We start from the raw sequence: 15,936 nt of genomic DNA on the forward strand, positions 1-15,936 counted from the left end.
TACCAAGGGTGCCAATAATTCAGGTGGGCACTTTAGAAACTATTCACACCCCTTGACTAATTCCACATTTTGTTGTGTTACAGCCTGAATTTAAAATTGATTAAATATATATTCTTTGGTCACTGGCCTGTACCCAATACCCCATAATGTCAAAGGGGAATTATGTTTTTCTAAATATTTACAAATTCATTCAAAATGAAAAGCTGAAATGTCTTGAGTCAAGTATTCAACACCTTTGTTATGGCAAGGCTAAATAAGTTCAGGAGAAAAACATGTGCCTAACAAGTCACATAAGTTGCATTGACTCACTGTGTGCAATAAGTGTTTAACATGATTTTTGAATGACTACCTCATCTCAATTATCTGTGAGGTCCCTCAGTCAAGCAGTGAATTTCAAACACAGATTCAACCACAAAGACCAGGGAGGTTTTCCAATGCCTCGCAAAGAAGGGCACCTATTGGTAGATGGGTAAAAATAAAATTAACAGACATTGAATATCCCTTTGAGCATGGTGAAGTTATTAATTACACTTTGGATGGTGTGCCAATACACAAAGTCACTTCAAAAGATACAGGCGTTCTTCCTAACTCAGTTGCCAGTTTGGAACAAACATATTGAGTTGACATTTATTCAATTTTGAGTTTGCATCCTACTATTACACTTTGTATACATCACATAAGACTGAAATATAACAAAACTGTTTGACATAGAAATACCACAATTTCATCAGGTTTTCTAAATAATCTTTATTAATTATTACATTCGGAAAAATATAAATAACATTCCACCCACAAGGCCAAAGAGGGCGCTTTTGCTCATTGACTGCTTGAAAATCTATGGCAAGATCTGAAAATGATTGTCTAGCGATGATCAACAACCAATTTAACAGAGATTGAAGAGTTTTGAAAATAATAAATGGGCAAATGTTGCACAATCCAGGTGTGGAAATCTCTTAGGGACATATCCAGAAAAACTCCCAGCTGTGATCGCTGCTGAAGGTGCTTCTACAAAGCATTGACTCGGGTGGGAATACTTATGTAAATTAGATATAATACATTTGCAAACATTTCTAAAACATGTTTTTACTTTGTCATTATGGGGTATTGTGTGTAGATGGGTGGGCAAAAAATATATTTCATCCATTTTGAATTCAGTCTGTAACACAACAAAATGTGGATTTAGTCAAGGGGTTTGAATACTTTCTGAAGGCAAAGCCGTGCTCAAGCAGTTCTTTCGAAAAGCTGAGCAAGGGATAAGTTCCCCATTAAGACTGCAATTTTAGAACATACGAGGACACCAGTCATCCACTTTGCCCCGCTGCAGTCTCTACTCTCTAACAGGATAATGAAGCTCAGTTCATAGACTGATGAATCTGCTACTTCCAATGGGTCCTTTCTTGGTAAATATTGTCAATAATGTGAAGCCCAGTTAGGTCTCGGCCTTAAAGCGGCTGAGAAATGTACAGAAAGAGGATTAAATCAAATTCATTCAGAATATATATCTTTCACAGGTTGGCTCATACGTGGCGATTCTACAGATTTACATTGTGCATCGTCTTTCTGAGACTAGAGCCAGGTGCCTTCAGTAAAAAATGCTGGGGTTGATACACCTCGCCCATGCATCTCAATCCCAGTGGTATCGGCACAGACGGCGACTCCCTCCGCTGTCAACATGATCTATGCCTTTTATGTCTGTCTAGGTCTAGCGGTGCACGCTAGAGTGACATTTGATGTTTGTTTGTTCGGTGATTGAGGTGCAGAAATAATGCCCACCAAGTTGAGATTCTGCACTCTGATGAATTGTGTGAGAGGCATTTGAGGCGAGAGACAGCGGGAAAAAATATCCTCAGTGATTCAACTGATAAAAACAGAAATTGCAGAAAAATTTATCCAGACTGTAATATCACCAGGTGATCAAATAGAAATCACCAAGGAACAAACTCCAAATAGACTTTTAGATTAGATCATGAACCAATCATAAGCTTCTGGGGCAATATTTCATTGACTACATTCTTGGCAATCAAGTTTAATGTGAAATTCTAAACAAAGAAATCACACTGAATATTGCGCAATACTTAAATAGCAAGCATTCATACCCCAAGGAGTTTATTGACTGTGATTTTCACCAAAGTAATATAATCAGATGTTATTGTTCTGATTTTAACATTATAATTTCCACGCTATTTATTTGACCATGCGTCATGTTAGTTATAAGGGAACAGAATCACACTTAAAAGGACATCTTACATGTTTTTTGAATTACAACTCACATTTATACTATTGATTCTTGTTTCAAACACCTGGAGCAGGACCTGATGTGTTTGATGTTTGGAATTCAGCCTTTGTTAGGAATTTGGCTCCTGAGGCCTACATTAACTCAGATCTTTGTAATGCTGAGGCCTACATTAATAACTCAGATCTTTGTAATGCTGAGGCCTACATTAATAACTCAGATCTTTGTAATGCTGAGGCCTACATTAACTCAGATCTTTGTAATGCTGAGGCCTACATTAACATAGATCTTTCGTAATGCTGAGGCCTACATTAACATAGATCTTTCGTAAAGCTTGCATGTGAGAGTCTAGAGGACAATAAGTGTCTCTGAATATTTTATGCACACACTTGAGCCACCTCTTAACCGTATAAGTCTCAAAGGTCCAAGGGCCCACACCGTGAATCTTAAAATAATATCTTAAGCTTTTTCATTGAGCATTTGTACCAGAGAAACTATAGCCAATTATCACGTAAGCTTCTTTCACTGTATTACACAAAACACTCTGGACCTCTTACCCTGCCCCCAGGACAGTGCAAATACAAGCCATTGGATGCCGATAATCACCCCAGGACCTGGTCAGTACACTTTCACCCATATAATGCTTAACTGGCTGGGACGGCTGCCAAAACCCCTGGACGGACACGGTAACATACTACAGTATCATCTGCATAGTACAGTATAAACCACCAGACGAGTGCTCTTCAGAATTTCCCTTAAGTCAGCTGTAGAGTCTTGTCCCTGTATCTGGGCAAACTACAACCTTTCAGGAGGACATCACTCCTTTGTTCCCACAGTGTGAATAGACGGTTTGACTAACAATTCAATGAGGAACGCAAAACACTTTATTGATTCTGACTAAATTATCTAAGGAGATTTAGAATTGACATGTTTCCCCATCCAACCTGACAGAGCTTGAGAGGATCTGCAGAGAAGAATGGGAGAAACTCACCAAATACAGGTGTGCCAATCTTGTAGTGCCATACCCAAGAAGATTTGAGGCTGTAATCGCTGCCAAAGGTACTTCAACAAAGTACTGAGTAAAGGGTCTCAAAACCCATGGAAATGTGACATTTCAGTTGTTTTTTTAACACATTTGCAGACATTTCTAAAGACCAGGTTTTGCTTTGTCATTATTGGGTATTGTATGTAGATTGATGAGGGGGAAATGATTTAATCCAGTTTAGAATAAGGCAGTAACATAACAAATGTGGAAAGGTCAAGGGGTCTGAATACTTTGCGAATGCACTGTACAGGGAGTACTAGTACCAGATAAATGTGCAGAGGTACGAAGTATGAGGTATATACAGTTGAAGTCGGAAGTTTACATAACTCGTTTTTCAACCACTCCACACATTTCTCGTCAACAAACTATAGTTTTGGCAAGTCAGTTAGGACATCTACTTTGTGCATGACACAAGTAAGTTTTCCAACAATTGTTTACAGACAGATTATTTCACTGTATCACAATTCCAGTGGGTCAGAGGTTTACATACACTAAGTTGACTGTGCCTTTAAACAGCTTGGAAAATTCCAGAAAATGATGTTGTGGCTTTAGAAGCTCCTGATAGACTAATTGACATAATTTGAGTCAATTGGAGGTGTACCTGTGGATGTATTTCAAGGCCTACCTTCAAACTCAGTGCCTCTTTGCTTGGCATCATGGGAAAATCAAAAGAAATCAGCCAAGACCTCAGAAAAGAATTGTGGACCTCCACACGTCTAATTCATCCTTGGGAGCAATTTCCAAACGCCTGAAGGTATCACGTTCATCTGTACAAACAATAGTACGCAAGTATAAACCCCATGGGAAAATGCAGCTGTCATACCACTCAGGAAGGAGACGCATTCTGTCTCTTAGAGATGAACGTACTTTGGTGCGAAAAGTGCAAATCAATCACAGAACAACAGCAAAGGACCTTGTGAAGATGCTGGAGGAAACAGGTACAAAAGTATCTATATCCACAGTAAAATGAGTCCTATTTTTGTATTTAACCTTTATTTAACCAGCTCATTGAGATTTTAAATCTCTTTTTTAAGAGCGTCCTGGCCAAGATAGGCAGCACCAAGTCATTACAAAAATGACAGACAAACAACATGAAAAACTACAAGTAATCTGGTAAAAACCATTGAATTCACAAGAGTATAACAAAATCAAACACAGCTAATTAAAAACATTGACAGGTCAGGGAATCAGTCTCAAGATCATTCATCAGTGATTTAAAAACATTGACAGGTCAGGGAATCAGTCTCAAGATCATTCATCAGTGATTTAAAAACATTGACAGGTCAGGGAATCAGTCTCAAGATCATTCATCAGTGATTTAAAAACATTGACAGGTCAGGGAATTAGTCTCAAGATCATTCATCAGTGATTTAAAAACATTGACAGGTCAGGGAATCAGTCTCAAGATCATTCATCAGTGATTTAAAAACATTGACAGGTCAGGGAATCAGTCTCAAGATCATTCATCAGGGATTTAAAAATACCAATCGGGACAAGTTCTTCCAGTTTAAAAGTATTTTGTAAGGCGTTCCAAGACGATAGCGCAGAGTACATAAAAGCCCTTTTACCAAATTCAGTTCGGACATTTGGAACAGTTAGCAGGATAAAGTCCAGCGAACGAAGAAAGTACCCACCACATCTCTGAACAATAAAAATGCCCAAATAAAAAGGTAGTAAACCCAAAATGGCTTTCTAAAGAAAAGTATACCAGTGCCTGAGCCTACGAGTGACTAGAGAAGGCCAGCCAACCCTGGTATACAAAGTGCAGTGGTGCGTAATGGTTTTGCAGTTTAAAATAAATCTCAAAGTGCCATGGTAAAGGGTGCCAATTGATCTCAAACACTGAGCGGAAGCATTCATATATAAAATATCCCCATAGTCTAGTAAAGGCAGAAATGTAGCTGATACTAGCCTCCTCCTGGCTTCAAAAGAATAACAGGCCTTATTGCTAAAATGAAATCCCAATTTCAGCTTCAATTATTTTGTAAGTTGTTGAATATGCAATTTAAAAGAGAGGCCTTCATCAATAAAAATTACAAGATATTTATATGAGGTTACAACCTCAATCTCCTTGCCCTGACAGGTAGTTAAAGGTGAAAGGTTCAGGGGTATATTTCTTGCTTTAGAAAACACCATTTGTTTAGTTGTCAGTATTGAGGATAAGCTTCAATTGACACAAGGTATGTTGAACAGTATAAAAAGCATTTTGCAAGTTCTGGAAAGCTTTTGTAAGAGACGAGGCACAACAGTAAATAACAGTATCATCAGCATAAAAATGAAGTTGCACATTTTGGAAATGTTTGTCTAAATCATTTATATACATTGTAAATAAGAGAGGACAAAGTACAGAGCAGAGCCTTGGGGCACACCATTAAAGACAGCCAATTTAACAGACATAAGCCCATCAAATTGAGTGCACTGAGTTCTATCAGACAGATAGTTAACAAACCATGCAACTGCATGCTCAGAAAGACCTACACTCTCTGCCTCAGTATAACATGATCAACTGTATCAAAAGCCTTAGAGAAATCAATAAAAAGTGAGACACAGTGCTGTTTTTTGTCAAAGGCTTCAGTGATATCATTTAAAACCTTCATGGCTGCTGTAATTGTGCTATGCTTCTTCCTGAAGCCCGATTGGTACATAGAGTAGAGTTAAAATAGAGTTAGTAAATAAAAACTATTTTAGCTGTTCACTCACAAGGGTTTCAAGTATTTTCACCAAGGGGTGACAGCTTTGAGATTGGCCTATAATTATTTAAAACAGTTTGATCTCCCCCTTTTAAAAATTGGTAGGACAAATGCTGATTTCCCGATGTTCAGAAATTCCTTACATTCCAGGGTTAGATTGAACAGATATGTAAGTGGTCCTATATTGACATAACCTGAAAGGCCACTCAGCAAGGAAGAAGCCACTGCTCCAAAAACATCCATAAAAAAGCCAGACTACGGTTTGCAACTGCACATGCGGACAAAGATTGTACTTTTTGGAGAAATGTCCTCTCACCCAAATTATTGTGGGAAGCTTGTGGAAGGCTACCTGAAACATTTGACCCAAGTTAAACTATTTAAAGGCAATGCTACCAAATACTAATTGAGTGTATGTAAACTTCTGAAACACTGGGAATGTGATTATTCTGACATTTCACATTCTTAAAATAAAGTGGTGATCCTAACTGACCTAAGACAGGGAATTTCTACTAGGATTAAATGTCAGGAATTGTGAAAAATTTAATTTAAATGTATTTGGCTAAGGTGTATGTAAACTTCAACTGTATGTAGTGTGCCTTCAGAAAGTATTCACACCCTTTGACTTTTTCCACATTTTGTTGTGTTACTAAGTGGGATTAAAATTGATTTAATTGTCGTTTTTTTTTGTGAATTATCTACACAAAATACTGTCAAAGTGGAAGAAAAATTCAAACTTTTTTTTTATGAATAAAAAATAAACCAATAATATACAGTATCTTGATTAGAGAAGTATTCAACCCCCAGAATCAATACATGTTAAAATCACCTTCGGCAGTGATTACAGCTGTGACTCTTTCTGGGTAAGTCTCTAAGAGCTTTCCACACCTGGATTGTACAATATTTTCCCATTATTATTTAAACAGATTCTTCAAGCTCTGTCAAGATGGTTGTTGATTATTGTTAGAAAGACATTTTCAAGTCTTTTGGGCAGTGTCAATTTAGTGTCTATATATAGTCTAGTGAGTGTGTGTAGGGTCAGTGCAGATCATTCCGGTACCATTAATTGACTACTTAGCAGTCTGGCTATTTAGCTGTCTTATGGCTTAGGGGTAGAAGCTGTCTCTGAGCCTGTTGGTCTAAGAGCCAATGCTCTGGTACCGTTTGTGAGACCATAGCAGAGCGAACAGTCTATGGATTGGATGGCTGGAGTCTTTGGTCATTTTTTGTCTCTTCCTCTGACACCACCTGATAGAGGTCCTGGATGACAGTAGTAGTTTAAAGAATAAAAAATATATATATATAAACTGTGGTGCAAATGAATGTTATAAACTTTTCATTCTATTTACAGTTATCGCATCAATTCAGGTAATTTATCGCAATATGGATTTCTGCACATATCGCCCAGCTCCCTGCCATAGCGTCTCTCCATGATAAGCATTATTTACAACAGCCATGATAAACAAAGCCATTGATGTTTGATGACGGTGCCTTATTTTATATGATAGAAGTTTATACAATTTTAAAAACATTACAATACATTTGCAGATTTCACAACACACTGTGTGCCCTCAGGCCCCTACTCTACCACTACCACATATCTGCAGTGTATGTGTATGTGTGTGTATAGTGCATATGTTAATGTGTGTGTCATTGACTAGACTGAGAGGTATTTTACTAACCAGCTCTGCTGCTGTTTTAAACATCAAAAGGAATGCGAGGCTATAGGCCACCATACCATGTTGGGAGATCTGAGTGACAGCATGTTGGGAGATCTGAGTGACAGCTGAGGCTATAGCCCACCACACCATGTTGGGAGATCTGAGTGACAGCTGAGGCTATAGGCCATCACACCATGTTGGGAGATCTGAGTGACAGCTGAGGCTATAGGCCACCACACCATGTTGGGAGATCTGAGTGACAGCTGAGGCTATAGGCCACCACACCATGTTGGGAGATCTGAGTGACAGCTGAGGCTATAGGCCACCACACCATGTTGGGAGATCTGAGACACCATGTTGGGAGATCTGAGTGGCAGCTGCCTGTTCTTACAGGTGGGCAGAAGCTTGTGGAGGAAAATAGTTTATCAGCCTGGGCGCTACTAAACATAACTGAGCACAGGAATGTTATTCTCTAGATCAAGTGATTTTGAAGGGGTTGAACTCCCCTCACCCCCTTCTCACACACACACACACACACACACACACTCAAGCTCAAACAAGAGTAGAGTAGTATTCTTAGAAATACTGTATTTTCTGCTTGAGACCTCAAATGTCTTGCTCTTCCTACAAGCATGTTTCATCAATGTATCCGATTGCATGTGCACGCTACAGTTTAAAAAATATATATATATAAAGATGTTTTATTAACTTGTATTGAATCAGGGGAGCCCAATTGAGAGCAGGATCTAATGGTGCCCCAATAGATGATCCAGTAGCCTACATGAAAAGGGTGTGTCTCAAATGTTTTTATTTATTTTATTTTCGATTTCGATGACGCAGTAAGCAGGTAGATCATTGCCTCCCAATCACACGTTTGAGCCATAACTTTGATTGAGGAATACTTGAAAAAGACAATGGACTATTCGGAGACATTTTGATGTTGGGAATAATAACTTGTAAACACAGTATTTGAAAGAAAAATCATGTAATAAATAGATTTTCTAATTCAATACGACATATGGACTTTAGCCTACTTGTTTGATGTAGTAGACTGCCATATCATCTTAAATGTCAGCTTTTGGTATGGATTTCAGACTCTGGCTCCAAATTCCCACAGGACTACATTAGACATTTCACTCCCATGACATCATGGAACTGTTTCACAGTGGTGCTTGCATAACATCAGCTTTTATTTCTATATGAAGAGTTTACTATATGCCATGACTGCATGGCAGATAGACTAGCTTTCACTAAAAGTTACCATTGCATCCTTACCAACTTCGAACGTTCCTGGTAGTCGATCTTTACCCTGTCATATAACGTGTTTACAGAGAGAATCAGGTCATCAAAATAAAATGTCTAAATAAATACAGTTGCTTGCAACGTTGCACGGGTTATTGGGATACTTTCATGATGAACTGATATGGCTGGTCTTGGTGAGAATAGTTTGTGATGTGTTCTTTCAATAGGTTTCAGCTGTTATAACTTTGATAAATAGGCGTAGTCTATCTAGTGCAATACATACAGCACGAAAACCTTCAACCCAATGACTGACCTTTGAAGAGTTGAAGTCTTCGGTGAGGGATAATTTTAGTAGGCTACTTTCAGCATTTACTTTTAGATCATTCTAATCCAAGTGTCGGGTAGTTTACATAGTTACATTTAGGAAAGGGACCAAATATACGTTTTAGAGTGTTGTTTATTAGCGCCATGTTGGACTTACCTTTAATACTAATTCCAAGTCCTCCCACATCTTGCTTTGTAACTCTCACCGTGCGCTTAACGTTGGTGATCGTTTCTGGGACGGGAAAGGAGCTGAGGTTGGCTGGGTCTCCATTAATGTCACCGGCGGGAGTTGGGTTGGGTTTCACTGGTTCTTCGGCGACCTCTCCGGGGCTCACGGTTAAAGTCTCCTCCGTAAGTGTGGCTAATACACGGATCCAACGGTCCACGGTAACTCGAAGTTCCAACAGTCCAGTTTTCTGTGCCTTCATCGCGGCAGCCATGTTCAACACATTCCTGGAATAACTCTATAGACGGGTTGGCAGTCGTGTAAAGAGATAGGGGTAAGGCAGGAGACCCACCCCCCTCCTCCAACTCCCTCTCCTATTCCAAGATGTTTTGCAATATCATACTCGAAAGTTAATTGAGCACAATTCTTTTCATTAATGAACAAAGTTGGTGCAGTGGGGCCAACATTTTTTTTGACGATGAAAATAGTTAATTTGTCCTGGACTTTCATATTTCTTCATAAAAACCACAATAAAGTGTTAGAACTCATTCTATTAACAGACATCCCGATTTAACATGAATCAAAGGCTGCAGTAGCCTACCAAATCAAACTACTCCTAACGATGTTTTTGATTGGTCAAATATTTTAATATTATTGACCATGGTTTAGGTTTGATGTTTCTCTGATAAAAAATATTGATATTGTACCGAATTCGGGGTAGCCACAACCGGGACTCGGACACCAGTCCAGCAATTGTGGCTCCCGAGTGGCGCAGGTGTCTAAGGCACTGCATCTCAGTGCTAGATGCATCACTATAATCCCTGGTTCGATTCCATGCTGTATCACAGCCGGCTGTGATTGGGAGTCCCATAGTCGTTAGGGTTTGGCCGGGATAGGCCGTAATTGTAAATAAAAATGTGTTCTTAACTGACTTGACTAGTGAAATAAAAATTGTCAGCCAACACCTTAACCATTATTCCCAAACCACTTGATGAGGTTGCTAGGTTATATAATATCCCCTTCCTTCAGGAGAGTGTGTCCTCATGCTTCTCTTTCCCGAGTCGCTCACCATGCCCCTCCGATGGCCTCAGGTGCCATCCCACTTCTGACACCAGTGTAGGGAATTCAGTGTAGTCCCAAACGGAACTCAAACCCAGGTCCAGCAACTGTCAAACCAACACCAGCTACTAGGTGTTGGGTTAAGGTCACCACAATTTATTTTGTATTTTTTTATATAACTAGGCAAGTCAGTTTAGAACAAATTCTTATTTACAATAACGGCCTACACCAGCCAAACCCTGTTGACACTGGGCCAATTGTGTCTGTAGTGACGCCTCAAGCACTGAAATGCAGTGACTTAGACCACTGTGCCACTCGGGAGCCACAATATCATGTTGTAACTTGTTCTTTACACTTGTATGAAACATACACAATTTGTATGATGTTGCATTGTATCTAATGGTGGTAGATCTAAATATCCCATTATCTTTAGCCAAAATGTATTACAATGCAATCCCTCTTTAGTGACGATATTTAATTCTACCAGAGGGAAACTTTATATGATTAATTTACATTATAGCCTAATAGTCCACGACAGTTTTGCACCTCAAAAGGTTAAAGGAAAGAAATGATATGTATCCCTTTTGTTTTAGTATATAAAAAACACATTCAGTGAAGAAGGTGAAACATAGGCCTACTGTATGAAAGTGCTGAGAAAAAGCAACTCAGTCCACTTTGAGATTAAAATGGCCAGTGTAATAGGATCATCAATAACCTATAAACTGTTTTATAGGAGACAACCATCCCAACCATCTCACTAGGCCAGAAACAGTACTCTTTTCACTATTAGACCACTATGGGCCCTGATCAACAGTAGTGCACTATATAGGGAATAGGGTGCCATTTGGGATACAAGCTATATTGACCTCTTCTTGGGCTCTTAGCATATGGCCCTTCCTCTAAAGAAGTTAACACCATGCTGTAGGCGAGGATGTAGTATGGGGCTCTGAAACTTAATCAATAACAACCCTATCTGCCAATTACTCCGAAGAGCCTGAGGCAGACAAAATGTGAATTCCTGAGGGGTAAGGGGAGTGTGCTCTTAGTACAGAGAACAGAGGGTCCATACCAAATGGCACCCTATTCCCTGCACTTTTGGTCAGGGCCCTATAGGTTTCTGGTTGCTCTGGTCAAAAGTAGTGCATTATACATGCAGGTTGACGTTGTGCTAGAGGCAGAACTGAGCGATTTCCCCTTAGGTAGGCCAGCTGCAAAGTCAAAATTGACAATATTGTTCAAATTCATGAAAACAAAAATGTGCTTTTTAGTCTTAATTTAAGGTTTGGGTTATAGGCATTAGTCTTAGCAGTGTGGTTGAGTTTATGGTTCTGATTGTATGTATGACTTAGTGGCTGTGCCAGCTAGTGACTACTCTGCAGAGCTTCCTCCAGAACAAGATTCATGACGAAAAACGCTAACCTGTGCACCACATACGGAATAGGGTTGCAATTTGGAACACAACAAGACAGTCGCGAGAAATGAGTTTGTCTGTCAAGCTATAGTCTAGCTGTAAATGCGCTGCATCTGTTACTAGGCAGCAGGTGAAACAGCACAGCAGTTACTCCGATTTAGAACGTGGAGCTTCAACCCGCATGTCTTTCCCTCTCTCTCTAGTTAATGTAGTTTTTTGTACTGCTTACACCCCTTACAAGGATACAGGAAGGAACTACACTAATGGAGTCCCTTCAAGTTGAATGCGGTCTACCTTTAAGCCACGATACACATCGTGAGGAAAGTTTCCCGTAAAATAACTCCAATAGAACATCTGTCAGTGCAAAACACTTAGAAGCGTATTCTGTATATGGTTTCACCTATACATTTTTGGAAGGCTAATAATTTATACTTTGTGCTCACTGGCCCATAGCTCGTGATCTGTTGGAAATAGAAAATAAAAAGTAAGAAAGACACTGGGAAATACTTCGATGGAGTTCAATAGCTTTTTAGATCCTATTTCTTGGGTTTTTCAAGCCTTTGCCACCCTCTGGTGGTTGAACCTACCTATCGCGTGTGTCTCCACGTAAGTCTATGGTATCTTTACATAGGAGACTTGTATTTGCTCATCCTGGGATGTCAGTAATGCGACACATAATGAATATACAAAACGAGTGTTCCCAATCTAAAATGTAAAGGTGAATGGGGAGGTTCCACCATGGTATTTTTAAATCAGTAAAGGGAATTGAACAAGTGCACACTTTGGGAGGAAGAAGAGAAAATTCAGAAGTAGCCAGGAAAAGCTAAATGTAGCCATGTGGACTGACCTCTGACCTCAGCTACAACTACAATACTTTACATTTAAATAGATGTTGATGTTTTTTTATATGCAATACTGAAATGGGGAGACAGATTAAAGAATATGTGGATAAGGGTGGCCCCACCGCTAGGTGGTTTATGTAGTCTGGAGTCGACAAAACTTGGGCCCATCTTCATAAAAGATAGTTGATTATAAACGCCGATCTAGGAGCAGTTTTGCCTTTTACACACACACACACACACACACACACACACACACACACACACACACACACACACACACACACACACACACACACACACACACACAGACATGAAATCAAAGCACAGATATATACAGTTGAAGTCGGAAATTTACATACACTTAGGTTGGAGTCATTAAAACTCGTTTTTCAACCACTCCACACATTTCTTGTTAACAAACTATAGTTTGGGCAAGTCGGTTAGGGCATCTACTTTGTGCATGACACAAGTAAGTTTTTCAACAATTGTTTACAGACAGAATATTTCACTTATAATTCACTGTATCACAATTCCAGTGGGTCAGAAGTTTACATACACTAAGTTGACTGTGCCTTTAAACAGCTCGGAAAATTCCAGAAAATGATGTTGTGGCTTTAGAAACTTCTGATAGGCTAATTGACATAAGTTGAGTCAATTGGAGGGTTACCTGTAGATGTATTTCAAGGCCTACATTCAAACTCAGTGTCTCTTTGCTTGACATCATGGGAAAATCAAATGAAATCAGCCAAGACCTCAGAAAAAACATTGTAGACCTCCACAAGTCTGGTTCATCCTTCGGAGCAATTTCCAAATGCCTGAAGGTACCACGTTCATCTGTACAAACAATAGTGTGCAAGTATAAACACCATGGGACCACGCAGCCGTCATACCGCTCAGGAAGGAGACGCGTTCTGTCTCCTAGAGATGAACGTACTTTGGTGCGAAAAGTGCAAATCAATCACAGAACAACAACAAAGGACCTTGTGAAGATGCTAGAGGAAACAGGTACACAATTATCTATATCCACAGTAAAACGAGTCCTATATCGACATAACCTGAAAGGCTGCTCAGCAAGGAAGAAGCCACTGCTCCAAAACTGCCCAAAAAAAGCCAGACTACGGTTTGCAACTGCACATGAGGACAAATATTGTACTTTTTGGAGAAATGTCCTCTGGTCTGCTGAAACAAAAATAGAACTGTTTGGCCATAATGACCATCGTTATGTTTGGAGGAAAAAGGTTGGATGCTTCCAAGCCGAAGAACACCATCCCAACAGTGAAGCACGAGGGAGACAGCATCATGTTGTGGGGGTGCTTTTCTGCAGGACTGGTGCACTTCAAAATAGATGGCATCATGAGGGAGGAAAATGATGTGGATATATTGAAAGAATATCTTGAGACATTAGTCAGGAAGTTAAAGCTTGGTCGCAAATGGGTCTTCCAAATGGACAATGGCTCTAAGCATACTTCCTAAGTTGTGGCAAAATGGCTAAAGGACAACAAAGTCAAGGTATTGGAGTGGCCATCACAAAGCTCTGACCTCAATCCTGTAGAAAATATGTGAGCAGAATTGAAAAGGCATGGGTGAGCAAGGAGACCTACAAACCTGACTCAGTTACACCAGCTCTGTCAGGAGGAATGGGCCAAAATTCACCCAACTTATTGTGGGAAGCTTGTGGAAGGCTACCCGAAATGTTTGACCCAAGTTAAACCATTTAAAGGCAACGCTACCAAATACTATTTGAGTGTATGTAAACTTCTGACCCAATGGGAATGTGATGAAAGAAATAAAAGCTGAAATCAATCATTATTTATATTATTATTTTGACATTTCACTTTCTTAAAATAAAGTGGTGATCCTAATTGACCTAAAACAGGGAATTTTTACTCGGATTAAATGTCAGGAATTGTGGGAAAAAAACTAGTTTAAATGTATTTGGCTAAGGTATATGTAAACCTCTGACTTCAACTGTACACTTAATCTCCAAAGGTCATTTAAATTCATCTGTTAGATGTGTAGATAGATCGATCTTAAAACAGACAGACAGACAGACAGACAGACAGACAACCCATACCCACACATAACCCTCCAAAGTGGCGCAGCACTGCTTCTCAGTACTAGGGGCATCACTATAGACACACTGGTTGGAATCCAGGCTGTATCCCCTCCGGCTGTGATTGGGCAGTGCACAATTGGCCCAGTGTCGTCCAGGTTTGGCCAGTGTAGGCCGTCATTGTAAATAACAATTTGTTCTTAACTGACTTGCCTAGTTAAGTAAATGTATGAAGCCTTTTTGAGTTGTAGTTTTTTATAAAGTGAGACCCCACAATAATCTTCCCAGTTCTGACAATACAATTTACTGCTGCAGATCTGATATGTGTTAAAACACTGTGAAAATGATTTGTTATTTGAAAGACCTTGTGCGATGTCATCTCTCGTGGAAAGACTACAAGTCTGACCAAATTACGCAAGATTTTAGTTCTGGGTTAACCAGCATTATGTGCAGGTGAAAATAGATTGACTAATAGTTACAGACAAGTACAGTAGAACATAAACTCAGCAAAGAAAGAAATGTCCTCTCACCGTCAACTGCGTTTATGTTCAGCAAACTTAACATGTGTAAATATTTCTATGAACATAACAGGATTCAACAACTGAGACATAAACTGAACAAGTTCCACAGACATGTGACTGCCAGAAATGGAATAATGTGTTCCTGAACAAAGGAGGGGTCGAAATCAAAAGTAACAGTCAGTATCTGGTGTGGCCACCAGCTGCATTAAATACTGCAGTGCATTTCCTCCTCATGGACTGCACCAGATTTGCCAGATCTTGCTGTGAGATGTTACCTTTTTCAATTAAATTAAATTCAAATGTATTTATATAGCCCTTCGTACATCAGCTGATATCTCAAAGTGCTGTACAGCAAGCAATGCAGGTGTAGAAGCACGGTGGCTAGGAAAAACTCCCTAGAAAGGCCAAAACCTAGGAAGAAACCTAGAGAGGAACCAGGCTATGTGGGGTGGCCAGTCCTCTTCTGGCTGTGCCGGGTGGAGATTATAACAGAACATGGCCAAGATGTTCAAATGTTCATAAATGACCAGCATGGTCCAATAATAATAAGGCAGAACAGTTGAAACTGGAGCAGCAGCACAGCCAGGTGGACTGGGGACAGCAAGGAGTCATCATGTCAGGTAGTCCTGAGGCATGGTCCTAGGGCTCAGGTCCTCCGAGAGAGAGAAAGAAAGAGAGAAAGAGAGAATTAG

The 15,936-nt window shown here is 39.7% G+C and overlaps 1 protein-coding gene across 1 annotated transcript in view; it reads right to left on the bottom strand.

The window, feature by feature from the left end:
* Positions 1-9,721, bottom strand: part of LOC109891419 (alpha-1-syntrophin) — a 69,088-nt gene extending 59,367 nt beyond the window's left edge. The window contains exon 1 of the mRNA XM_020483945.2: positions 9,350-9,721. Coding sequence (XP_020339534.1) covers positions 9,350-9,632 — 283 coding nt within the window. The 5' untranslated portion in view covers positions 9,633-9,721. The remainder of the gene's footprint in view (positions 1-9,349) is intronic.
* Positions 9,722-15,936: the final 6,215 nt, after the last annotated feature.

The sequence above is a fragment of the Oncorhynchus kisutch genome, linkage group LG5, assembly GCF_002021735.2.
Source record: "Oncorhynchus kisutch isolate 150728-3 linkage group LG5, Okis_V2, whole genome shotgun sequence".
NCBI classification, from domain to species: Eukaryota; Metazoa; Chordata; class Actinopteri; order Salmoniformes; family Salmonidae; genus Oncorhynchus; species Oncorhynchus kisutch.